The sequence below is a fragment of the Oncorhynchus tshawytscha genome, linkage group LG18, assembly GCF_018296145.1.
Source record: "Oncorhynchus tshawytscha isolate Ot180627B linkage group LG18, Otsh_v2.0, whole genome shotgun sequence".
In the NCBI taxonomy this organism is placed as follows: Eukaryota; Metazoa; Chordata; class Actinopteri; order Salmoniformes; family Salmonidae; genus Oncorhynchus; species Oncorhynchus tshawytscha.
This window is the reverse complement of record NC_056446.1, coordinates 11,628,190-11,652,584: the sequence shown is the minus strand read 5'-3', so window position 1 is coordinate 11,652,584 and position 24,395 is coordinate 11,628,190. Positions and strand designations below refer to the sequence as shown.

The 24,395-nt window shown below is 40.8% G+C and overlaps 2 protein-coding genes across 6 annotated transcripts; both read left to right on the top strand.

Annotated features, from left to right (window-relative positions):
• Positions 1-1,053: 1,053 nt before the first annotated feature.
• On the top strand, positions 1,054-6,884 carry LOC112217498 (akirin-2). 2 transcript variants are annotated; one of them, XR_002948475.2, is made up of 6 exons: positions 1,054-1,152; positions 2,876-3,074; positions 4,151-4,294; positions 4,524-4,673; positions 4,736-4,829; positions 5,473-6,884. XR_002948475.2 is itself a non-coding variant. In XM_024377819.2 (6 exons), exons 1-6 carry the CDS (start codon positions 1,147-1,149, stop codon positions 5,481-5,483), a joined length of 582 nt encoding a protein of 193 aa, XP_024233587.1. In that variant the 5' UTR covers positions 1,056-1,146; the 3' UTR covers positions 5,484-6,884. The 2 variants fall into 2 exon arrangements, 1 of the variants encoding a protein (XP_024233587.1); XM_024377819.2 differs by having other exon boundaries at positions 1,056-1,152; positions 4,758-4,829.
• A 3,912-nt stretch (positions 6,885-10,796) lies between these two features.
• Positions 10,797-23,952, top strand: rars2 (arginyl-tRNA synthetase 2, mitochondrial). Of its 4 annotated transcripts, none has more exons than XM_042300650.1 (20): positions 10,797-10,961; positions 11,265-11,338; positions 11,990-12,092; positions 12,317-12,400; positions 12,566-12,663; positions 12,818-12,873; positions 13,017-13,100; positions 14,157-14,233; positions 14,385-14,543; positions 14,807-14,913; positions 19,349-19,444; positions 19,561-19,621; positions 19,724-19,800; positions 21,432-21,556; positions 22,248-22,315; positions 22,552-22,661; positions 22,797-22,892; positions 23,208-23,282; positions 23,386-23,449; positions 23,777-23,952. In XM_042300650.1, exons 1-20 carry the CDS (start codon positions 10,920-10,922, stop codon positions 23,861-23,863), a joined length of 1,743 nt encoding a protein of 580 aa, XP_042156584.1. In that variant the 5' UTR covers positions 10,797-10,919; the 3' UTR covers positions 23,864-23,952. The 4 variants fall into 4 exon arrangements, with proteins under 4 accessions (XP_042156584.1, XP_042156583.1, XP_042156586.1 ...); XM_042300649.1 differs by having other exon boundaries at positions 22,248-22,417; XM_042300652.1 differs by lacking the exon at positions 23,777-23,952 and having other exon boundaries at positions 22,248-22,417; positions 23,361-23,449.
• Positions 23,953-24,395: the final 443 nt, after the last annotated feature.

The window sequence follows — 24,395 nt, the reverse complement described above, 5'->3', positions numbered from 1 at the left end:
ATATTCAATGATTACTTTTCTCTAAAACAGGTTATAGGCTACATGTGTACTAAGAACAGTAGGCAAAATGAAGAAGGGAAAATAGACCAAATTATTAGGGTGAGGCACATGGGCTACAAACAGCTTACTACACAACATAGTAATTAGTATTACTTTCTTAACTACCGTATACATATCTCCCTGGCATATTACATAATTTATGCAGCAGCATACATTAAATGTTTGGACTCAATGTCCAGCATTCTCTGGATTTATGGTGCTTTCAAGACAACTGGGAACTCAGAACAAAAACAAGGTTGAATCATGATGACGTCAGTGATCTTCAAGTTGTAGCTCTAGAAAGAGGCCCGGGTTCTTGACTTACAATTCCGAGTTGGATGACCGTTCAAAACGTATTTTCTAAGTCGGAGCTCATTTTTTCCCAGAGTTCCCAGTTGTCTTGAACTCACTGAAGTCAGATTTCCCAGTTCTGAGTTAACAGTTGTTTTCAGCGGGGCAGAAATCGTGCTGGATTGACAGCATGGCCAATGGTGAATGTTTATAATTTTAAGCTTGGAAAAGAGACCCTTAATCCCAGACTTGGGACCACACAGCCACTCCACTGAATAGCAGGCTAGTGATTTCTTTGCAATGCTTGCAGTTAGCTGCTGATTCCTTCCAAACCACTAAATTGTTGAATTTGCGATTTCCAACTTGTTTATGTCCAATAGCAGATGAGCACCGATACGTTTTATCTATAATTTCTCTTTGTTATTTCTCTTCATATGGCAAGGATTAAAAAGGATTTGCCAGTAGATTGTAGACTTGATTCATGATGATGACTGCTAGCTAAGATTTTGAAAATATCAAAGCTAACGTGATTTGGCATCCTTTTACCTTGAGACTTCTTGGATGGGCACTTCTAATGTAACTCTATGGCAGCACCCAAGGGGCTTGAATTTTCAAGCTCTACCCTTAGATTTGGTGGTGACATAGAGTCACCATGAGTGACAGAACACTGAGCCAATCACGTCACAACTAGTGAACATTACCACCCCCTACTCTCAGTATTTTTCGTTTGCTGCCCCACCACCACAGAAAGCACTAAGCTTGGCTGAAACACCTGCATTTTGGAGCTGCCTTACTCAAGGGAGCAAAAAAGAGACAATGTTTGTAAGTGGCTTTACAATGAATTATTATTATTTTTACATTGTTTGCAAACTGATATGTGACACGTAATAATGCTAAAATAACATGCAATCCCCCCCCCAAAAAAATATATATATTTATTTTATTCTGCCCTGAATGAGGGGTCACCGCTGCCTATATAGCCAATTTATCTTTACTCATATTTTTTTTCTCTACATGGTTGGGAAGATCACGTAAGTAAACACTACACCTGTTGTTTACAAAGCATGTGACAACTACAATTTGATTATAGTTAGATTTTTCGTCACTGGTTTCGACAACTCATGGTTTTGCTGGTGTTAGCATCTTTCGAATTTCAAAAGAGAGAACATTCGGCCTGTAATTTGCAAAGAGAGACGTTTTTGTGCTCCTCCTCGTCTCTTATTTTAACACATGAACCAGGAATTTAATCGAGCAGCTGATGTATTACGTGAGACTTTAGTTCTGGTATAACTGAGATTAGTTCAGGTATATCTGAAACTGGACATAAACAACATCTAAATAAGGAAGTGCACCTCAAACACAATTGGGCCAGTCCTAAACTGAAAGTATGTAGTTTGCTGACATGGGGATGTCCCATATGAGCGAGAAACGTTTAAGGAATATGTTACTTTGTCCAATCTTTTGAAAAGTCTGTGGGATTAGCTGTAATAATAGATTTCCTGCAAACTTCACGGGCTGCGTTTAAACAGGCAGATCTTTTTTCTCTACTAATTGGTCTTTTGACCAACCAAATCAGAGCTGAGTAAAAAAAAAAAAATCAGGATTTGGTCGCCTGTCTAAACGCAGCTCATGGTTCTTTCTTCCTGCTGGTAAATAAGTCACATTGCAGCACAGAACAATAGAGAATAGATCTAGCAAAGTACTGTTATTTACAAGAACAATAAAATAAGTTGAATCAAATATGCACATTCAGAAATGAGACAATGACTGGAGGACACGTTTTCAAACGTTCTGTTCTTCGTTAGGAAATAACTAATAACTTTATTCCAATTCTGTAAATAATTTGAAAGTATTGTGGCATTTAAATTGGTCAATGCTATGTGGAATCCTTGGGACGTCCCTACCCGAAATCCTTACCCTAACTTTAACCACTACCCTTAGCCTAACCCTTACCTAACTCTAACCCTTATCTAAACCTTAACCTTAACCTTAAACATTTCAATTTCAATGAACGTCCCAAGGATACCAGATTGCACACACCCATTTCAAATTGGCGAGTGCTTTTGGCATTCACGGTTTATGTGGGGAATGTAGTGCAAAGGCGCCAAGTATTGCATATGAACAAGTATAAACTTTATACAAAAATAAACTACATTAACTAACACGAGATTCGTTAAGTGCGCATGCCCATTAGCTCAGAATGTAAAATGAACGTTGTTTTGACGCCATGTTGGTTGTCATCGAGGAGAGAATTTGACGACGGCGCTGGGAGAAGGAAATATTTGTCCAAAATCTACTGTCATCTGGTTTTATATGATCATTCACATACAATAATTGATTGGATGAATTTCTACTAACACTATGCCATTACAGGGTCTGCGTTTTGGATGGTATTAAGACTCGAGAGGTGAAAAACGAAGCAATTTGTGCATAACCTGAATTTTCCCTTGAGCGTAGTCGAAGAAAGCCAGCGGAGGGACCCAGTCACAGGAGCTCTGGTGTGCCCTCTGATAGCGAAAACCACAGTTTTATCTCGTTTTTATAGATCCATAATATTGCCAACGGAATGGCTTGTGGGGCTACTTTGAAAAGGACTATGGATTTCGATCCATTGATGAACCAGGCGTCCCCCAAAAGGAGGAGGTGCACCCCAATGTCTCAAGCCGCCTCGACTTCATCACCCCAGAAATATCTGCGTATGGAGCCCTCACCATTTGGAGAAGTGTCGTCCAGACTCACAACGGGTTAGCAACAGTTAATAGCTACTAGATTTTAAGGCAGGAGTGGGAATCTATGAATGAAAGGTGTTGTTAGGGCACCTTGGTGAGATTAGCTATGTTAGCGTAGCTAACTACTAACTAGTTGGCTAAGCAATATCAAATACATGACTAGTAGCTACAGTAAGTTACCGATAAACTTGTAAACACTTCTTGCATTTGTTGTTGAAACCTGTGACTTAGACACAGCAGTTTGTTCAACTAGCTTGCTAACTAACGGCAGCTAGGAGGCCGGTGCTAAACCTTCAAGCTAAGCTAGCTAGCATAGGTCTTATAAATGAGCATTTTACATTTCGCCAGACATGTATCTGATAAATACTTCTTTAACAGCAACAGGATGATGGCATGGGCAATATATTAGTCAAATACTGGTGTAAAGTACTTTAAGTAGTTTTACTAAACCTAACTTTTTTTTATGGGTATCTTTACTATTTTATATTTTTGTTTACTTTTACTACACAACATTCCTAAAGAAAATAATGTGCTTTTTACTCCTTACATTTTCCCTAACACTTGTTATAGTTTGAATGCTTTAAAGGACAGGAAAATTGTGTAATTCACACACTTATCAAGAGGTTATCCCTACTGCCTTTGATCTGATGGACATGCATAGTTTGTAAATTATGTTGGGAGTGTGCCCCTGGCTGTCTGTAAATGTACTTAATATAATGAATTATTTATACTTTTGATACTTAGGCATATTTTAAGCCATTACATTCACTTTTGGTACTACTTCCATTAAGTTATCTTTTACTCAAGTATGACAGTTGGATACTTTTTCCACCACTGGTCGAACATGGCCTAGTCTGTGCAGTGGAATTACTTCCTGCAGGGGTTGGGATGGGGTTCTCATTTGCTACGGAAGTGGATAGCTCGTGTTTTGTAGCCTTTGTCCTTGAATTAAGGTCATATTGTTGTTAGTTACTTAGTGAAGTATCAAGATGACTCACAAGGTATATTGTTTGAGTATGATGTGCAATTTCTTATTTGGAATGATTGATTAGCTTGCCCTAACCACATCTTGCCCTTGTTTTCCATTCCAGAGCAAATCCTGCACAATATCAAGCAAGAGTACAAGCGGATGCAGAAGCGAAGGCACCTGGAGAACAGCTTTCAGCAGACAGAGGGCTGTTGTCCCCTGGAGTCACAACCCCATAGCTCCATCCTTAATGGATCCAGTCTGCCAGGTATGTCCAGTCTGCTTTTACTCAGGAAGGACATCAGGAGGAATAGACACATCTGAGGGGGTTCATCAAATGGAAACCATTGGTTACCTCACAACAATTGTTATCCCTTTTGTTAGCTTGCAGTTGTATGTCGCTTGGCTTCATTTAATGTCATCGTTTTTTTTGGTCAAGTTTCACATGTGGTTTTGAGAATGTTCTCTTTGGTAATGGATACTTATTCTCTATATAGGAACATCTTCTGGTGCCGTCTCCCCATCTAGAAAAGAGCAACCTCTATTTACCTTGAGACAGGTTGGGATGATCTGTGAACGACTACTTAAAGAACGAGAGGAGAAGATAAGGGAAGAATATGACGAAATATTGACAACAAAACTAGCAGGTGTGTTGGAGAAACTGCTTTTGTGACCTCTGCAGAATATATAGCACTCTATTTATTGTCAGACCTTTTTCTCTCTTTTTGCAGAGCAATATGATGCTTTCGTTAAGTTCACTCACGATCAGCTAATGCGGCGATTTGGAGAGCAACCTGCTAGCTGTGAGTAATAAACTTCCCTCTGTCAGTGCAGTGTTTCCCATATTATTTTAGCAGCATCGCACCGCCGCTGCTTAATTGTTGCCACCACACCCCAAGACTTTGACTGGGGTAGCGACTAATGTTTTGGTGGATGGAAAGGCTTTCCCAAAAACCTTCTCAATTAAATGTTAACTTGCTATAAAGTAGCCTATGCCTACCTGGTAAAATTATATCATGATTATTTCCATCAATCCAATGGGCAATTGTTTTTCAAATGCCATCACATGTGCTACAGAATCATTGCTAACCAAACAGTCCTAGGTGTGTGATGACTTGAATAAAAGGGTAACATTAAATCTAAATATCTTAATGTTTTCCAGACCTCAAAGGTGGTCTCCTGGTGTGGTTTTAGGATTTCTGTGTACTTAGAACATCCAATTGTGTTACTTTTCTATGTAAAAATAGTGATTGGCGAGTGAACCTGAACACCCCCTCCCCCTTTGTGACTCTTGCCACTGCGGAAAGAAAAAAAACACCTAGGGGAAACACTGACATGCTTCCTCCCTTCTTTATAAAGATCCCTGTCACTTCTGTATCATGCTTAATGTATTGTGAACTTTGTTCCATGAATCTGTATTCATAGCTGCTCTCTCTTCCTCCCCAGATGTTTCCTGAGTGAAACCTCATATTTGATGGATTACCAATTTCCCATTTTATTATTGCTCAAAGCTTCCCATTTGATTATCTGCCAACCGTGTTCTCCAGAGACTCACAGGCTCTATTTGGACTTGTAGCAGTGCCGTATCTCCCCTGTGGGCTTAGGATGCCTCAAGCTTCTGTCAGTGGCAACTACGTTCTCTTCAGCGACTGGTATTTGTGCTACGGCTTAACTGGCACCCAATTTACTACTTTTGGCCAGCGCCCATAGAGCTATGGTCAAAATTAGTGCACTATATATAAAATAGGGTGCCATTTTGGATGAAACCTTGGAGTGCTTCCTGCTGTCAACACATATATGGACCTCTGCTACCTATTACTCTACCAGTGGCCTCTGTTGTTTTAATTGCTGTATTGATATTTATTAGGCTTTTTTCTTAGGCCTTTTTATAAAGTGACCTGCCATTCCCAACTCTGCTAACCTCGTCTTAGATCTGTTTGTGCTCTTTCCAACTACATTGCTGTCCTTGTCAAGCTAAGACAATGAGTGACAAGGAGTTGGCATTATAGCCCAAACAGACTGGCACTCAGGCTATGACTCTGCCACCACACATTTAGATTTATTTTGTTCCATAAACATGTTTCTTTGTTTCAAAAATGACGAGACACAACTATTTTATTTTTTAATCAAATCAACTTATACAGTTGGGAGGGGTGGTCCACTACAAAAGAGCAGATAATCCAAGGAAGCTTCTGGACTGGACTCCAGGAGAGGACATCCTATGATCTATCAGCTATGGTTACATTGTAATGGTAAATGGCCTGTGTAAATTATGTCGTTTTGCCTGACCTTTGTTACAGTTATCCTTTAAAAAAAAAAAAAATCTACAAAAAAAAGTGTTTTTATTTTTTTCCCTGTTCCCTATGTAGCTTAATGGCTATGTAGCTTAATGGACTTGGGTTGGGTAAAGCTAATGAATAATAGGTTTACATTAAAGGATGTTCCATTTTCACATTGTCTTTTTCATAGTTAAAAATGCTAGAATAGTTGACATCTTTGTTCAATTTCTCTTCCAAGTGTGCCGGAGAAGGTTCCACTTCAGTGATTGCTTTTGATGGTGTTGATTTTGGGCTGTATAATCCATCTCCTCCACCATTTGAGAAGGAGTACTTTGAAGGTATTTTATCTTGTCCAAACACATAAATGTTCATAGTAGCTAGGTTTCCATCCAATTGGTGATAGATTTTCAGGTGACTATTGTATAATCTGCATAAAAACAATGTTCATTTTTCCCACCAGATGTGTTTTCATTGAATTGACTTGTTATGGATAAAAGGCTGTGCGTGATGACGTAGTGGACATACAAATGCATATTGTGGTTAAATTCCCATGTATCGAATAAAAATGTTAAAGTTAAATGGGTTTCTGTCCAAAAAATAAGAAATGTATGTCGTGGTGCTCATTGATATTGGCATGTGCGTTCTAGGCAACAGCTCGCAGATCCAGTGTGGGTGGGTACATGAGATTATTATGGACAATTTTTTTAAATAAAAAAAAAAAAACTTTATTTTACTAGGCAAGTCAGTTAAGAACAAATTCTTATTTTCAATGACGGCCTAGGAACAGTGGGTTAACTGCCTGTTCAGGGGCAGAACGACAGATTTGTACCTTGTCAGCTCGGGGATTCGAACTTGCAACCTTTCGGTTACTAGTCCAATGCTCTAACCACTAGGCTACCCTGTCGCCCCAAATGAATGAGTTTATTTTTTTTAAATTTCAAACGGAAGCCGAGCGTCTTGTGTCACCAGAATAAAACCCTCGATTTATTGAAATGGAGCATCAAGCTCATCACCTTGCATTTTCACCACCCTGTGAAGTTCATAATTAGTTTAATCTGTAGCCTAATAAACTGCAAGCTTTCCCAACCAGTCAAAGTGGGATGGGAAAGGGAGATACCTAGTCAGTTTACAACTGGATGCATTCCACTGAAATGTCTTCTGCAATTTTACCCAACCCCTCTGAATCGGAGAGGTGCGGTGGGCTGCCTTAATCGACATCCACGTCTTCGGTGCCCGGACCACCTCATTGTGTTTACTTTGATATGATTTATTATATCAATAAAAGCGCTCCATCAAAATTTCTCACATACATTTTATCAACACAAAAATATCCAACCTTGTCTAGCATAGCATTTTTTGACATTTGGAAATTTTACTGACACATTTTCTGTTTCTATCAGGCCTGTCATGACATTTTGTCATCCAACATGTACTTTACTTGTATAAAAAGGTTGGATGGAAACCTAGTTAGCGGAAGGAACATGAAGCCTATGACTTCATGTTCTCAAACATAAAACACTGATAGGCTACCCTGAAAGGTCTGTTTTATCTGTTGAGTTATTACCTACTGGTCAAATAATCACTGCTCTCATAGCAATTGTGTGGTTACAGTATCAGGTGTATTATTGACTTTAGAAATATACATGTTCTTAATTATTATTCTATGGTATTGGAACATATATCTGACCTATTTGAGCCAATTCATTTAAGTAAATGTATCACTATGAATACAAAATAAATGAAAAAGTTAGTACTGCATAAATATATCATTATTTGCAAGAGCATTTTTTTATTTTTTAAATTTTTTTACAGTTTTTGAAATATTTTTTATTAACAACAAATCAATACATAAAGCACATGAGGGAACACAAGCATACATAGATTACAAACAATGGACAATCGCGCTAGGGGGTACAATATCACATTACAATTACACAAGGACCTTAAGGGACATGCATATACTTACAATTCTAACAGCTTTTTTGTTAGTAGAGCATTTAACCGTCTTAAAATACAGTTCAATTTCTTTTTGTAGGGTACGAAAATGTGGTTTTCTGTTTGTAAATTTACATTTGTGTATATGAAATTTGGCCAAAAGAATAATGAAATTAATTACATAAAAATGATTCCGCTTATTTCTATTGTATGTAAAGAATCCAAACAGTACATCTCTCCACAATAGTGTAACATCTTCATAAATGTGTTCAATTATAAACCTACTGATGTCTTGCCACAGTTTTCTTACATGCAAACAATGCCAAAAAAGATGCACAACTGTTTCTGGGTGGTCATTACAAAAGGAGCAATTTGAGTTGATGTTTTCCTTAAATTTCTTCATATTGTGGTTGGCAGGATAATATTTATGAATAATTTTAAAGGAAACTTCCTTAATTTTGTTAACAAGTAGGTATGTGTGTGGCAACATCCAAACTTTTTTCCAACAGATATTATCAATAAATCCATTCCAATAAGGCATGACATAAGGTATAGATACAACATCCTGCTTAAACAAGGATCGTATCGCTCTGTTGTTGAATGAACCAAAAGAGAAAGAAATCTTTCCTACTGATGAGTCAACAGGGTCAATAGAAGGTAGGCTCTGGGGGTCAGGTCTTGACATGTTCCTGAATAACATAGCAACACCTGAGGGAATGGCATCTAAAACAATTGCAAAATCTTTAGGTGTTACAGGGACCTTGTAAAGTGATAAGAATTCTTTATAACTGAGTAAAAGACCCTCTGCATTTACCAGTTGGCTCACTAATAGGATATTATTTCTGAACCAATATTCTAAAAACATACAATATATCCCGATTATTCCATATATAATATCTGTGTGGAGAAAAATTGTGTTTATAAATTAAGGACCATGACAAGAAAACCTGCCGATGAAAAGCAGAAAGTTTCACTGGAACTTTGTCAATATTATAATTGCAAAACAACATGAAGTTAAGGCCACCAAAAGTAGAGAAGACATGATGAGGAATAAAATTCCAGATAGAAGTGGGTCTTCTTAGGAATTGTTTTATCCAATTGATCTTGAAAGTATTATTTAAAGTAGTAAAATCCAGAAAATTCAGTCCACCATTCTCATAAGTGTTCATTACAACAGTTTTCCTAATGTAATGGGTACGGTTTCTCCAAAGAAAGTTGAAAAGCATCTGGTCTATCTCCTTGCTTATTTTACGGTCAAGATATAAAGATAGAGCACCATATGTTAGTCTAGAGATACCTTCAGCCTTGGTTATTAGGACTCTACCTTTTAAAGATAAGTCCCTCTGTAGCCATTGATTTAGTTTCTTCTGGGTTTTTTTAATAAGAGGGTTAAAATTTAGTAAGCCTCTAGACTTCTGATCCTTTGTAATGGTTATGCCTAAATATGTAAGTTCTTCTTTTACTGGAATACCATAATATGAAGGTGTCACACAATCTTTGACAGCCATGAGTTCACATTTCTTAATGTTAAGATATAGACCAGACGCTTTGGAAAACGATTGTATCACATTGATCGATATGGGAATTTGGTTAGCGTCTTTCAGAAAAAGTGTAGTATCGTCAGCCAGCTGGCTTATAATAATTTCTTTACCAGCTATGGAAATACCTTGTACAGGACTATTATTTAAAGAATTTGCAAGAAGTTGGGTGATTAATAAAAACAGGTACGGAGAGATAGGACAACCTTGCCTAATTCCTCTCTTTAACTCAAATCTAGGTGAGGTGCCATATTTCAATTTGATAGAGCTGTTACCATTTGCATAGAGAGTCTTAATAGCCTTACAGAAAAAATCCCCAAAGCCAAGTCTCTCAAGGGAGTGGAAGAGAAACTGATGCTCTACTGTGTCAAATGCTTTATAAAAATCTAAAAATAATATGAAGCTATCCTCAGTTATTATGTCTGAGTAGTCAAGTACGTCTAATACTAGTCTGACATTGTTAGAAATATGTCTGTTCCTCATGAAGCCAGACTGTGTTTCATCAATGATTGCATCCAGGACTTCTTTAATTATTTTTGCAAGTAGTGAGGCTAATATCTTATAGTCATTATTAAGAAGACAAATTGGACGCCAGTTATCGATGAGCAGCACTTCTTTTTTAGGCTTAGGTATCAGTGTTATTAACCCCTGACTCATTGTAGGAGGGAGAACGTTGTTTTTGATACTCTCTAAAAAGACTTCAAATAGGAAGGGAGCTACTTGTTCAGAAAATAATTTGTAAAATTCTGATGTAATTCCATCAACACCTGGTGATTTATTGTTCTTTAGATGTTTGATAGACTCTATAATCTCTTCAACTTTGATGGGTTCATCACACTGTTTAGATTCTATATCACTGATAGAGTATATTTCATTTTGGTATCACAGTCTGTGTGACGACAGACGACGCCACAGAGAGCTTCGAAGTGGAAATCTAACGTGCCCACTCTTCTATGACGTAGTCGGCAAATACACCACTTCGATTGGATGAAACGTGTGCGGTTGAGTTCAAAGATCACTTAAGCAGGAAATGAGTGTTTGAATGTCATCAGCTGCAAAAGCACGCATGAATGTGATATGGAATAATCTATTTTATGACCATTGAATGTAATTTATTAAAACACGGCATTGATGTCGACGTATGCACATGGCTTGTTATTTCAGAAGAAGTATTGCATCGAAGGTAGTGCATGTGTTCTGTGTAATTTGTGTAGTTAGCTAACGTTAGCTATGTGGGGTTTCATTTCGTGCGTAGTGTTAGTATCCGCATGTTTGTGCCTGTCATTATTCTTAAGAACCAAGATGCCCTCGGTTTGTTTAAATTTATCGGCGAATTAACATTGATAGCGGAGTATTCTGAATATTTCAAGCTGGTCAATGTTGGTTATCATGACTTCAAAACATACCAATAATCTATGCTATGGGGTTCAATTGACACAACAACAATGTGTATTGCAGTTTTCATATTTGACCTCTCTTGGTTTAGCTCTCTAGGGCTTTGGGACGGTCTGAAGATGCCTTCATTTCAGCTCTCTGTGCTATCCCAGTCTCCAAAAAACAGTTAAGTGTGAGTGTGCAGTGGTGGAAAAATACCCAATTGTCATACTTGAGTAAAAGTAAGGATGCCTTAATAGAAAATGCCTCAAGTAAAAATGGAAGTCACATACTACTTGAATAAAAGTATTTGGTTTTAACTACACATAAGTATTAAAAAGTAAATGTAATTGCAAAAATATTCTTAAGTATTAAAAAATATAAGGGTGAATAATTTCACATTCCTTGTTTTAAGCAAACCAGACAGTAACATGTTCTTGTTTTATTATTTTACAGATGGCCAGGGGCACACTCCAACACTCAGACATAATTTACAAACGAGGCACCTAAATGTTCTGTCCTGCTTAGCATTCAAGATGTAACTAGTACTTTTGGGTGTCAGGAAAAATGTATGCAGTAAAAAGTACATTATTTTCTTGAGGAATGTAGTAGAGTAAAAGTCGTCAAATATAAATAGTAAAGTACAGATACTTTAAAATACTACTTAAGTATTTTTTTACATAAGTACTTTACACCAGTGTGTGTGAGAGAGGGAGAGAGATCTACTGAATGAAGTCTCAGTCCTAGTCTGGTCCTTACAGATCCCTCAATCAAACATGATTATCACTACACAGTCACCATATTTCTCAATGGTTCTTCTGATATTGTTCATCTCAGGCAATCCCCAGATTTCCGGCTGTCTGTCAACACTCTGCTGAGGAATGGGATCCTGCCAACTAATGGAGACCTCCAGGCACAGACAGAGGCTCTGGCCAGTCAGGTGGGACCAATAGCGTTGTAGTCTAGATGCAGATCTTGGGTCAGGTTAACATTTTCCACACTAATTGGTAAGGTTTTGATTGGGGGAGGAGAAACTGATCCTAGATCGTTACCTAGGGGAAACTTCACCCTGAAACGTTTAGTAGTCCGTCACATACTCACACGTTGCTGATATTTAGATTTCACCCTCCTGTCAGAATTACAGTGCATGCTATTTCCTTTCAGTTAAAGCAAGACAGTGTGGTGGAAGAAATATTTGCTGGACGGGGAGTGATACACTTTAGAGTTAGTCGGAATCTGTTAGTACAGGTGAATATGCCTTTTTCCCTACTCTTTTCATTTTGATCATGTCAGTCGGAAAACTGCAGACTCTGTTTGAAATATTTTTATCAACCAGCATGTATGAATAGAATGTATATAAATGAACAAGACAACCATCTGGAAGTCTACACATTTGTTTTTGTTTTGTTTCAGAAAGTTTTAGAGCAGTTGTGCCAAGAACGTCACAAATTTGGTGTGAAAAGTGAACTTTTCGATGGCCTCAAAAAAGGAACAACTGTGGTGGAGTTTAGGTATTGAAATATGTTCTCCTCAAACTTCCATTCGTTTGTATTATTTCAGAGTCTAGGATGTTGAGGCAAAGTGTTAAGAGGCAAGCACTAAAGAAATTAGCTACCTTCTTTTTATGAATTTATTGACAACATTTCCCTTTTGTTTTTCTTACAGTTCCCCAAATATTGCCAAGAAATTTCACGCTGGACATCTGCGTTCCACCATTATTGGTGAGACTCAGTTGAAGTTCTTTAACGTACCAGGACAGGGCAGAGTTCATTTTTTATATTGTTCCTGACCTCAGGCTAAATTCAGGATGTGTTTGAAATATTGTATCTATTGTGACTGAAAAATGCACAATGTTATTTTTTAGGTAACTTCATTGCCAACCTGAAAGAATCCTTGGGAAATAATGTCATTAGAGTGAATTACCTAGGAGATTGGGGCATGCAGTTTGGTGAGTAAAAGCAGAGAAGAAGAGCATAAAGAATTACACTGAGAAGCTTTAAAGGTAGACTCGGTGAAATGACGTTGCCGCGAGCATCAAAGCAGATATTGCGAATCGTGAGATGCAAGACTTCGCTCCCACAACATCACACACAGTGAGTGCACACACATCTGTCTTTTATTATTGGATCAGTACACCTGGGGACAATCATTAGATGGACGTCATATTGTACAATTTGTGTCTTTTGTTTTCGTAGATCTATGTTAGATGGTTGCATTCAAGACAAGGTCATATTTACTGATCTGCTTGTCAGTATCAGCAGAGTGAGCTACTAATTTGTGTCGTATTAAAAACATGTTGCTTGTCTCCAGTCATATAAAGTGTAGTAAAATTGCATGAAATGTGTTTCTAAAATGCCAAATTCTTCCCATGCAAAGAAAGGAGAAGAAACATCTCTGATTAGGCCTACTCACTGTGTGCTCAGGCATGCGTTGTTCTGAACTGAGGTATATTATTAGCCTAAATTATGACTATGCAATCACATTAGGAGTAGTAACCTATCTTGCATTATTTTGCAAATGAAATGATGGATGCATGCAATCCTTTAGTGTAAAAAATAAATAAAATTGGCCTTGATGTGACTTGATAGCTTGTATTACGCATCTATTTTACATTGGAATTTATGCACCTTTCCTCAGTTGAGTCAATTCATGAGGAGGTTGAGTAGTGGTTGACATTGTATATGCCGTTCCACAGACCTTTAAACCTAATATTGGGGTGATAATTAATGGCTGGGTTTTTTATTTATTTATTTTTCTCCAAAATATCATTTTAGAGTTTAAATTGTGTAGAAATGCAGTAAACGAGCTTCAACTTCCTTGGGGGATTTTACTTTGGGCACCTACGTCATATCACTGAGTCTATCTTTAAGCAATATAAATCTATATGTGATTTGATTACTTTTTGAAAATAAGAATGATTGTTTTTGCTGAAAGGTATAGTAAACCATTGCCTTGGGAAATGGGACCAGGTTTCCATAACCTCTTCTTTGCCTGTGGATTTTAGGTTTGCTGGGAGCTGGCTTTCAGCTCTTTGGGTGTCAGGAGAAATTGAAAAAGAATCCCTTACAACACCTATTTGATGTAAGTTGTGAGAATCATAGTAGTTCTGAGAGAGAACTTGAACCACTGCCCTCTTGTGTTGTGTTTTTTTATACAGTCATGTCAGCAGGTGTGAACACGTCTTTGGCTGCCTTCCCTTACAAGTTTGTTTGTGTGTATACATGTCCTGTAGGTTTACGTTCAGGTGAACAAGGAGGCGGAGAACAATGAGGTCATAGGACAGGCGGCCAGAGAGTTCTTTAGACGGCTGGAACAGCAGGAACACCAGGCCTTGTTACTATGGAAACAGTTTAGAGAGATCACAGTGGAGGAGTACCAACAAGTCTATAAGGTATTGACCCGGCCGGCACACCTCTGACCAACTAGCCAAAAGGCTTTTGTAGGACTAAACTTTTGCCTAAACTGTTTTATTAAATTAAAACAGTAATGTACACTACTCAAGCAAACACTGTTTGTACTGATGCCCATGCACTGCCTAACATGAACTCAGACAGGGTTGTCATTCCAGGGGAGTGCACAAGACGTCAGCGCCTTTGTAACACACCGTTTTGTTATCAGATGTCAATATTGATGCAATGTGTTTCTGTTTCTCAGCGCTTAGGGGTTCACTTTGACATCTACTCTGGAGAGTCTTTTCACCAACAACAAGCCCAGGAGGTGGTGCAGCAGCTACAGAGACGAGGCCTGCTGAAAACCACAGAGTATGTCACGGAAGCAAACATCCTTATGAGTTATGAAAGAGCATTGTGTAAAAAGTCTGTGTAAATGTCATACACTATGCAAACTGTCACCACATACCTTTAAGTAAACATTCCCACCCAACATCTAGTACTACCATGTGTTAAATTAAGCGGAGAAATAATCTATGGATTATTTATAGGTAAGTATGTAGAAATGAATAAGAAATAAAACAAAAGTGTGCATTGATCACAGGTAACAGTGATAGTATATGTAGAATAAGAGTGTCATATTAACAAACAAAAGTGATGTGTGTGTGTGTGTGTGTGTGTGTGTGTGTGTGTGTGTATATACACTGCTCAAAAAATAAAGGGAACACTAAAATAACACATCCTAGATCTGAATGAATGAAATATTATTATTAAATACTTTTTTTCTTTACATAGTTGAATGTGCTGACAACAAAATCACACAAAAATTATCAATGGAAATCAAATTTATCAACCCATGGAAGTCTGGATTTGGAGTCACACTCAAAATTGAAGTGGAAAACCACACTACAGGCTGATTCAACTTTAATGTATTGTCCTTAAAACAAGTCAAAATGAGGCTCAGTAGTGTGTGTGGCCTCCACGTGCCTGTATGACCTCCCTACAACTCCTGGGCATGCTCCTGATGAGGTGGCGGATGGTCTCCTGAGGGATCTCCTCCCAGACCTGGACTAAAGTATCCGCCAACTCCTGGACAGTCTGTGGTGCAACGTGGCGTTGGTGGATGGAGCAAGACATGATGTCCCAGATGTGCTCAATTGGATTCAGGTCTGGGGAACGGGCGGGCCAGTCCATAGCATCAATGCCTTCCTCTTGCAGGAACTGCTGACACACTCCAGCCACATGAGGTCTAGCATCGTCTTGCATTAGGAGGAACCCAGGGTCAACCGCACCAGCATATGGTCTAACAAGGGGTCTGAGGATCTCATCTCGGTACCCAATGGCAGGCTACCTCTGGCGAGCACATGGATGGCTGTGCGGCCCCCCACAGAAATGCCACCCCACACCATGACTGACCCACTGCCAAAGCGGTCATGCTGGAGGATGTTGCAGGCAGCAGAAAGTTCTCCACGGCGTCTCCAGACTCTGTCACGTCTGTCACATGCTCAGTGTGAACCTGCTTTCATCTGTGAAGAGCACAGGGCGCCAGTGGCGAATTTGCCAATCTTGGTATTCTCTGGCAAATTCCAAATTCCGGTCCTGCTGCTGGGTTGTTGCCCTCCTACGGCCTCCTCCACGTCTCCTTATGTACTGGCCTGTCTCCTGGTAGCGCCTCCATGTTCTGGACACTACGCTGACAGACACAGCAAACCTTCTTGCCACAGCTCGCATTGATGTCCCATCCTGGATGAGCTGCACTACCTGAGCCACTTGTGTGGGTTGTAGACTCCGTCTCATGCTACCACTAGAGTGAAAGCACCGCCAGCATTCAAGTGACCAAAACATCAGCCAGGAAGCATAGGAACTGAGAAGTGGTGTGTGGTCACCACCTGCAAAATCACTCCTTTATTGGGGGTGTCTTGCTAATTGCATATAATTTCAACCTGTTGTCTATTCCATTTGCACAACAGCATGTGAAATGTATTGTCAATCAGTGTTGCTTCCTAAGTGGACAGTTTGATTTCACAGAAGTGTGATTGACTTGGAGTTACATTGTGTTGTTTAAGTGTTCCCTTTATTTTTTTTATCAAATCAAATCAAATTTTATTTGTCACATACACATGGTTAGCAGATGTTAATGCGAGTGTAGCGAAATGCTTGTGCTTCTAGTTCCGACAATGCAGTAATAACGAACAAGTAATCTAACTAACAATTCCAAAAAAACTACTGTCTTATACACAGTGTAAGGGGATAAAGAATATGTACATAAGGATATATGAATGAGTGATGGTACAGAGCAGCATAGGCAAGATACAGTAGATGATATCGAGTACAGTATATACATATGAGATGAGTATGTAAACCAAGTGGCATAGTTAAAGTGGCTAGTGATACATGTATTACATAAGGATGCAGTCGATGATATAGAGTACAGTATCAACGTATGCATATGAGATGAACAATGTAGGGTAAGTAACATTATATAAGGTAGCATTGTTTAAAGTGGCTAGTGATATATTTACATCATTTCCCATCAATTCCCATGATTAAAGTGGCTGGAGTAGAGTCAGTGTCATTGACAGTGTGTTGGCAGTAGCCACTCAATGTTAGTGGTGGCTGTTTAACAGTCTGATGGCCTTGAGATAGAAGCTGTTTTTCAGTCTCTCGGTCCCAGCTTTGATGCACCTGTACTGACCTCGCCTTCTGGATGACAGCGGGGTGAACAGGCAGTGGCTCGGGTGGTTGATGTCCTTGATGATCTTTATGGCCTTCCTGTAGCATCGGGTGGTGTAGGTGTCCTGGAGGGCAGGTAGTTTGCCCCCGGTGATGCGTTGTGCAGACCTCACTACCCTCTGGAGAGCCTTACGGTTGAGGGCGGTGCAGTTGCCATACCAGGCGGTGATACAGCCCGCCAGGATGCTCTCGATTGTGCATCTGTAGAAGTTTGTGAGTGCTTTTGGTGACAAGCCGAATTTCTTCAGCCTCCTGAGGTTGAAGAGGCGCTGCTGCGCCTTCCTCACGATGCTGTCTGTGTGAGTGGACCAATTCAGTTTGTCTGTGATGTGTATGCCGAGGAACTTAAAACTTGCTACCCTCTCCACTACTGTTCCATCGATGTGGATGGGGGTGTTCCCTCTGCTGTTTCCTGAAGTCCACAATCATCTCCTTAGTTTTGTTGACGTTGAGTGTGAGGTTATTTTCCTGACACCACACTCCGAGGGCCCTCACCTCCTCCCTGTAGGCCGTCTCGTCGTTGTTGGTAATCAAGCCTACCACTGTTGTGTCGTCCGCAAACTTGATGATTGAGTTGGAGGCGTGCATGGCCACGCAGTCGTGGGTGAACAGGGAGTACAGGAGAGGGCTCAGAACGCACCCTTGTGGGGCCCCAGTGTTGAGGATCAGCGGGGAGGAGATGTTGTTGCCTACCCTCACCACCTGGGGGCGGCCCGTCAGGAAGTCCAGTACCCAGTTGCACAGGGCGGGGTCGAGACCCAGGGTCTCGAGCTTGATGACGAGCTTGGAGGGTACTATGGTGTTGAATGCCGAGCTGTAGTCGATGAACAGCATTCTCACATAGGTATTCCTCTTGTCCAGATGGGTTAGGGCAGTGTGCAGTGTGGTTGAGATTGCATCGTCTGTGGACCTATTTGGGCGGTAAGCAAATTGGAGTGGGTCAAGGGTGTCAGGTAGGGTGGAGGTGATATGGTCCTTGACTAGTCTCTCAAAGCACTTCATGATGACGGATGTGAGTGCTACGGGGCGGTAGTCGTTTAGCTCAGTTACCTTAGCTTTCTTGGGAACAGGAACAATGGTGGCCCTCTTGAAGCATGTGGGAACAGCAGACTGGTATAGGGATTGATTGAATATGTCCGTAAACACACCGGCCAGCTGGTATGCGCATGCTCTGAGGGCGCGGCTGGGGATGCCGTCTGGGCCTGGAGCCTTGCGAGGGTTAACACGTTTAAATGTCTTACTCACTTCGGCTGCAGTGAAGGAGAGACCGCATGTTTTCATTGCAGGCCGTGTCAGTGGCACTGTATTGTCCTCAAAGCGGGCAAAAAGTTATTTAGTCTGCCTGGGAGCAAGACATCCTGGTCCGTGACTGGGCTGGGTTTCTTCCTGTAGTCCGTGATTGACTGTAGACCCTGCCACATGCCTCTTGTGTCTGAGCCGTTGAATTGAGATTCTACTTTGTCTCTGTACTGGCGCTTAGCTTGTTTGATAGCCTTGCGGAGGGAATAGCTGCACTGTTTGTATTCAGTCATGTTACCAGACACCTTGCCCTGATTAAAAGCAGTGGTTCGCGCCTTCAGTTTCACACGAATGCTGCCATCAATCCACGGTTTCTGGTTAGGGAATGTTTTAATCGTTGCTTTGGGAACGACATCTTCAACGCACGTTCTAATGAACTCGCACACCGTATCAGCGTATTCGTCAATGTTGTTGTCTGACGCAATACGAAACATCTCCCAGTCCACGTGATGGAAGCAGTCTTGGAGTGTGGAGTCAGCTTGGTCGGACCAGCGTTGGACAGACCTCAGCGTGGGAGCTTCTTGTTTTAGTTTCTGTCTGTAGGCAGGGATCAACAAAATGGAGTCGTGGTCAGCTTTTCCGAAAGGGGGTCGGGGCAGGGCCTTATATGCGTCGCGGAAGTTGGAGTAACAATGATCCAGGGTCTTTCCACCCCTGGTTGCGCAATCGATATGCTGATAAAATTTAGGGAGTCTTGTTTTCAGATTAGCCTTGTTAAGAGCAGTGTATATATGTGTGTGTGTGTATATATATATATATATATATCTGTTAACAGGAAGGGGACAGGCGTGGTGGATCTCTCTTCAGCTGGAGACATGTCCAGCTACTCCACAGTACTACGCAGTGATGGGACATCTCTCTATATCACCAGGTCTGTGCTGCTTTAGAAGGTTGACAGTGTTGTTATGACTGGTGTGCAATACTTTAGTAATTATCAAGTGACACGTGAGTCTTGATTATCATTTTTGTCATGTTGTGTCTTTCCAGAGATCTTGCTGCAGCCATAGATCGAAAGGAAAGGTACAATTTCGACGAGATGATCTATGTGGTAAGCATTCGGCCAAACTGCTCTAACACTCAGCAATGGCTACAAAAAGCAGTGTTATATGAACTTTTATCTAAACGTATTATCATTTGTTTCTTTGTGAAGACAGACAAAAGTCAAGGGATTCATTTCCAGCAGCTGTTCCAGATCCTCTTGGCTATGGGACACTCGTGGGCTGAGAGGTAACGCTGTGTACACAGCTGTCACAATACAAAGAATCGATTGTTTCTACACACAGTCCCATACTAAATCTATTTGGTTTCATGGTTTTGTGTGTCCCCCCGCACTGTTATGCAGTTGTTTTATCCGTTATGTTTATCCTATGTTATATTTATGTAAACTCAGCAAAAAAAGAAACGTCCCTTTTTCATGACCCTGTCTTTCAAAGATAATTTGTAAAAATCCAAATAACTTCACAGATCTTCATTGTAAAGGGTTTAAACACTGCTTCCCATGCTTGTTCAATGAACCATAAACAATTAATGAACATGCACCTGTGGAACGGTTGTTAAGACACTAACAGCTTTGACGGTAGGCAATTAAGGTCACAGTTATGAAAACTTAGGACACTAAAGAGGCCTTTCTACTTACTCTGAAAAACACCAAAAGAAAGATTCTCGGGGTCCCTGTTCATCTGCGTGAACGTGCAAGGAGGCATGAGAACTGCAGATGTGGCCAGGGCAATAAATTGCAAGGTCCGTACTGTGAGATGCCTAAGACAGCGCTACAGGAAGACAGGACTGACAGCTGATCGTCCTCGCAGTGGCAGACCACGTGAAACAACACCTGCACAGCATCGGTACATCCGAACATCACACCTGCAGGACAGGTACAGGATGGCAACAACAACTGCCTGAGTTACACCAGAAACGCACAATCCCTCCATCAGTGCTCAGACTGTCCGCAATAGGCTGAGAGAGCCTGGACCGAGGGCTTTTTGGCCTGTTGTAAAGGCAGGTCCTCACCAAACATAACCGGCAACAACATCACCTATCGGCAAACACCCACCGTCGCTGGACCAAACAGGACTGGCAAAACGTGCTCTTCATTGTTGCGGTTTTGTCTCACCAGGGGTGATGGTCGGATTTGCGTTTATTTTCGAAGGAATGAGCGTTACACCGAGGCCTGTACTCTGGAGAGGGATCGATTTGGAGGTGGAGGGTCCGTCATGGTCTGGGACGGTGTGTCACAGCATCATCGGACTGAGCTTGTTGTCATTGCAGGCAATATCAACGCTGTCAGTTACAGTGGTACCCTTCCTGCAGGCTCATCCCAACATGACCCTCCAGCATGACAATTCCACCAGTCATACTGCTTGTTATGTGCATGATTTCCTGCAAGACAGTAATGTCAGTGGCCAGCAAAGAGCCCAGATCTCAATCCCATTGAGCACGTCTGGACCGGTTGGATCAGAGGGTGAGGGCTAGGGCCATTCCCCCAGAAATGTCTGGGAACTTGCACGTGTCTTGGTGGAAGAGTGGGGTAACATCTCACAGCAAGAACTGGCAAATCTGGTGCAGTCCATGAGGAGGAGATGCACTGCAGTACTTAATGCAGCTGGAGGCCACACCAGATACTGACTGTTACTTTTGATTTTGACCCACCCTTTTGTTCAGGGACACATTATTCAATTTCTGTTAGTCACATGCCTGTGGAACTTGTTCAGTTTATGTCTCAGTTGTTGAATCTGGTTATGTTCACATAAATATTTACACATGTTAAGTTATCTGAAAATAAACAGTTGACAGTGAGAGGATGTTTCTTTTTTTTGCTGAGTTTATATGTAGGTATTGTTTTATCTGTTTGGCTGCAGGTGCCAGCATGTGCCGTTTGGCCTGGTGCAGGGTATGAAGACGAGGCTAGGAGAGGTGGTTTTCCTGGAAGACGTCCTGGATGAAGCCCGGGCTAGGATGCTCAGGAACATGAGCCAGTCTAAGAGTAAGGACATGACATGGGATTCATTATAGAGATTTTTGGCAGCGTCCCAAATGAAACCCTAAGTAATAGGAATTTCCAGGTGAACAAAAGAGAAGGGCAGCCCCAGATAAAAGTCAATCAAAAATGTATTACAAGTTGCAACAGGGAGATGCCACCCAGCACAGAGGCAGAGAAAATGTCTATTTGGCCTTCATTATACAGTACCATAATCAACTGTTATGTAAACACCAGCCCAATAGGCTTGTAGGAAGTCAAAACAAAAGGCAGTGACTTCCTCAGCTGCTAAAGAATCGCACAACGTTTCACAGAATACCAAAATATTCAGTGAGTCCTTGTACCTCAATCACTATCAACAGATATGAGTTGAATCTATAACATACTGCATTGAGTCTAGTGACCATCAACCCGAGTGTCACAAGCAGAACACTGTAAATCATGTGTATTACAGAAAGGGAAAATATATGAATACGCTAAACTATGTACCACTCTAAACTGAATACGAACTTTATTCATCTTAAATATTCCCATTACACCCTATTTCCTATATAGTGCACTACTTTTGCCAGGTGACATAGGGCTCTGGTCAGAAATAGTGCCCTATGCGGGGAATAGGTTGCCATTTGGGATTCAGCCTAGGTGTATAGTTATTATTCATTAATAATCTGTCAGTTAACATTCTTTATCTCCTCAGCCACCAAGGAAATGGTGTATCCAGAAGACACAGCTGAGAAAGTGGGGATCAGCGCACTCATAGTTCAGGTGAACAAATTTGACCCAACCTTAAAGAATATGACATACCAACCAAACATCCTATTCTTCAAACTTACCTACCTGCTGTATGAAACGAAGGACAAACAAATGGTAAGAACACTGTGGGTCTGTAGGTGTAGCGACAGCTGTGTCTTTGGAAATAGGTTACTGAAGCATGAAAATAATGGAAGATTGCTCCAGGTTATGCTCAGGCATGACCCTGTTTTCTGTCATTCTCGTCTCAGGACTTTAAAGGGCCTCTAGGATCAGACTACAAGTTTGACTGGGACAGGATCCTCCAGGCCCAAGGTGATACAGGGGTGTTTCTACAGTACACACATGCCAGACTCTGTAGGTGAGTGATGAGGAAGCATTAATCATTTCACAAACTGCAGGACTTTCAATAATATAGAACGTTAGTACAATACATGAACTGACGCTTGATTAAGCAACTCATTGTCTGACTTCTCACCAACTGTCGTCATTTCAGTTTAATACATCGCTATGGCGACAGAGAGGAAGGTGCCTTTGACCCGTCACTTCTTCTAGATCAGAGGAGTATTTCGATACTCCAGCACCTCCTTCGGTAAGCGAATGCCCTCTAACCCCACACATAGGAGAATAGTCAGGCTTACTCTTCACTGATTACGTGTTGGGCCGGGATGGTTCCCTAACCAGGAACTATTCTGAGCCCTAATTACTGTGTACTGGAAGCCAATTAAATAACCTGCTCTCATTCCTGTTGCATTTGATGACATCATAGAGGAATGTAAGCATGTGTAGGTGGGGTACTCACAGATGAAACGGTCAGTGTCGCTAAATAAATGCAGTCACACCCGAACATGCTGTTTTCCATTGTGATCAAAATATTTATCCTACATCATTCACTATCTACTTTCAGCTATGACGAAGTTCTATACCAGTCTGTACAGGATCTGCAGCCAAAACATCTCGTCAACTTCCTTATGACACTGAGGTAAGGAGCAGGGTGTTTAATGTCTGACATCCAGGCAGTGTGGACATGATTATATTATTATATTACCTTATCATAAAGTGTCTTTGTTCTCCTGCCTGGCTAGTCACCTGGCTGCGTCAGCACACAGGGAGCTGCCAGTGAAGGGAAGCCCTCAAGCTGTTGCACAGGTAGATAAACACTGATCATTTGCTCATATATCTTATTCAATACAAATAGCCTGAGACCCAAGGTAGGAAATTCCACTATGTGCATAAGGGTCATTTCAGTCAATGGATGCATTTAGGGCCTGGTGTATTCAGATTCAATGCTATCCATTAATTGTGAATGGCCTTACTTTGGAAAATGTATTTTATACAGGCATAGCCATATAGATTACAAATCTACTTTTGACCATTTGCTAACAGGTTTTAGTACCATCCTTTTGATAAGGAACATGTTCATGATGTAAACCGTTGAGATGATGATTCAGATCATTTGTTCATCCTCGTCGATAGGCTAGGCTGCGGCTCTTCAGTGGTGTCTGCACGGTGTTGGCCAACGGGATGAAAATATTAGGCATCACACCAGTCGAGAAAATGTGACCAATCAACGCCTGCTTGATCAATGTTCCTGTGTATGTAACTACTGTTATTGAATTAATGTAAATAAATGTTGTCTTGATTTAACACTTCCACATGATAAATGACTGGTTTCTGGTTGCATCAAATCCAATTGTCTTTGCTTTGACAGGTTAGGGAACTGGCCAAATATCTGATGATATATTCCTGACAGATCTCGCTTTTGCAACCATGCTGCTGTCAATCCAACCACACTGTGCATTCCACACTGTTGTTACAGCAAGGCCTACAACAGACGATCCCTCTGAGCATTTCTCTGTACCAAACTTAATGTAATCCTCAATATGCAAAGTTGTTTGACAGCCTGTCCTACCTGTATTCCTTGTTGCCCAACCACTTAATGCAGGGTTTCCTAATTATTTGCATCTACTCAACACTAACTATCAACGCCATCACATCAGTAACGGCAGATTCTTATCGTAAGCAGCTGAGTTACTGCACACATTAAGGCGGCATTTCCCAAACTCTGACCTCGGGACCCCAAGGTGTTTTAAAT

What these genes read in the sequence shown, in the direction of transcription:
- LOC112217498 (XM_024377819.2), top strand. An exon ending in TAATGGATCCAGTCTGCCAG is followed by an intron (nt 4,295 to 4,523) that starts GTATGTCCAGTC and finishes TTCTCTATATAG; the next exon opens with GAACATCTTCTGGTGCCGTC. An exon ending in ATTGACAACAAAACTAGCAG is followed by an intron (nt 4,674 to 4,757) that starts GTGTGTTGGAGA and finishes CTCTTTTTGCAG; the next exon opens with AGCAATATGATGCTTTCGTT.
- rars2 (XM_042300649.1), top strand. Translation starts at nt 10,920, where the DNA reads ATGCACATGGCTTGTTATTTCAGAAGAAGTATTGCATCGAAG. An exon ending in AAACGAAGGACAAACAAATG is followed by an intron (nt 22,418 to 22,551) that starts GTAAGAACACTG and finishes TTCTCGTCTCAG; the next exon opens with GACTTTAAAGGGCCTCTAGG. An exon ending in ATACTCCAGCACCTCCTTCG is followed by an intron (nt 22,893 to 23,207) that starts GTAAGCGAATGC and finishes ATCTACTTTCAG; the next exon opens with CTATGACGAAGTTCTATACC.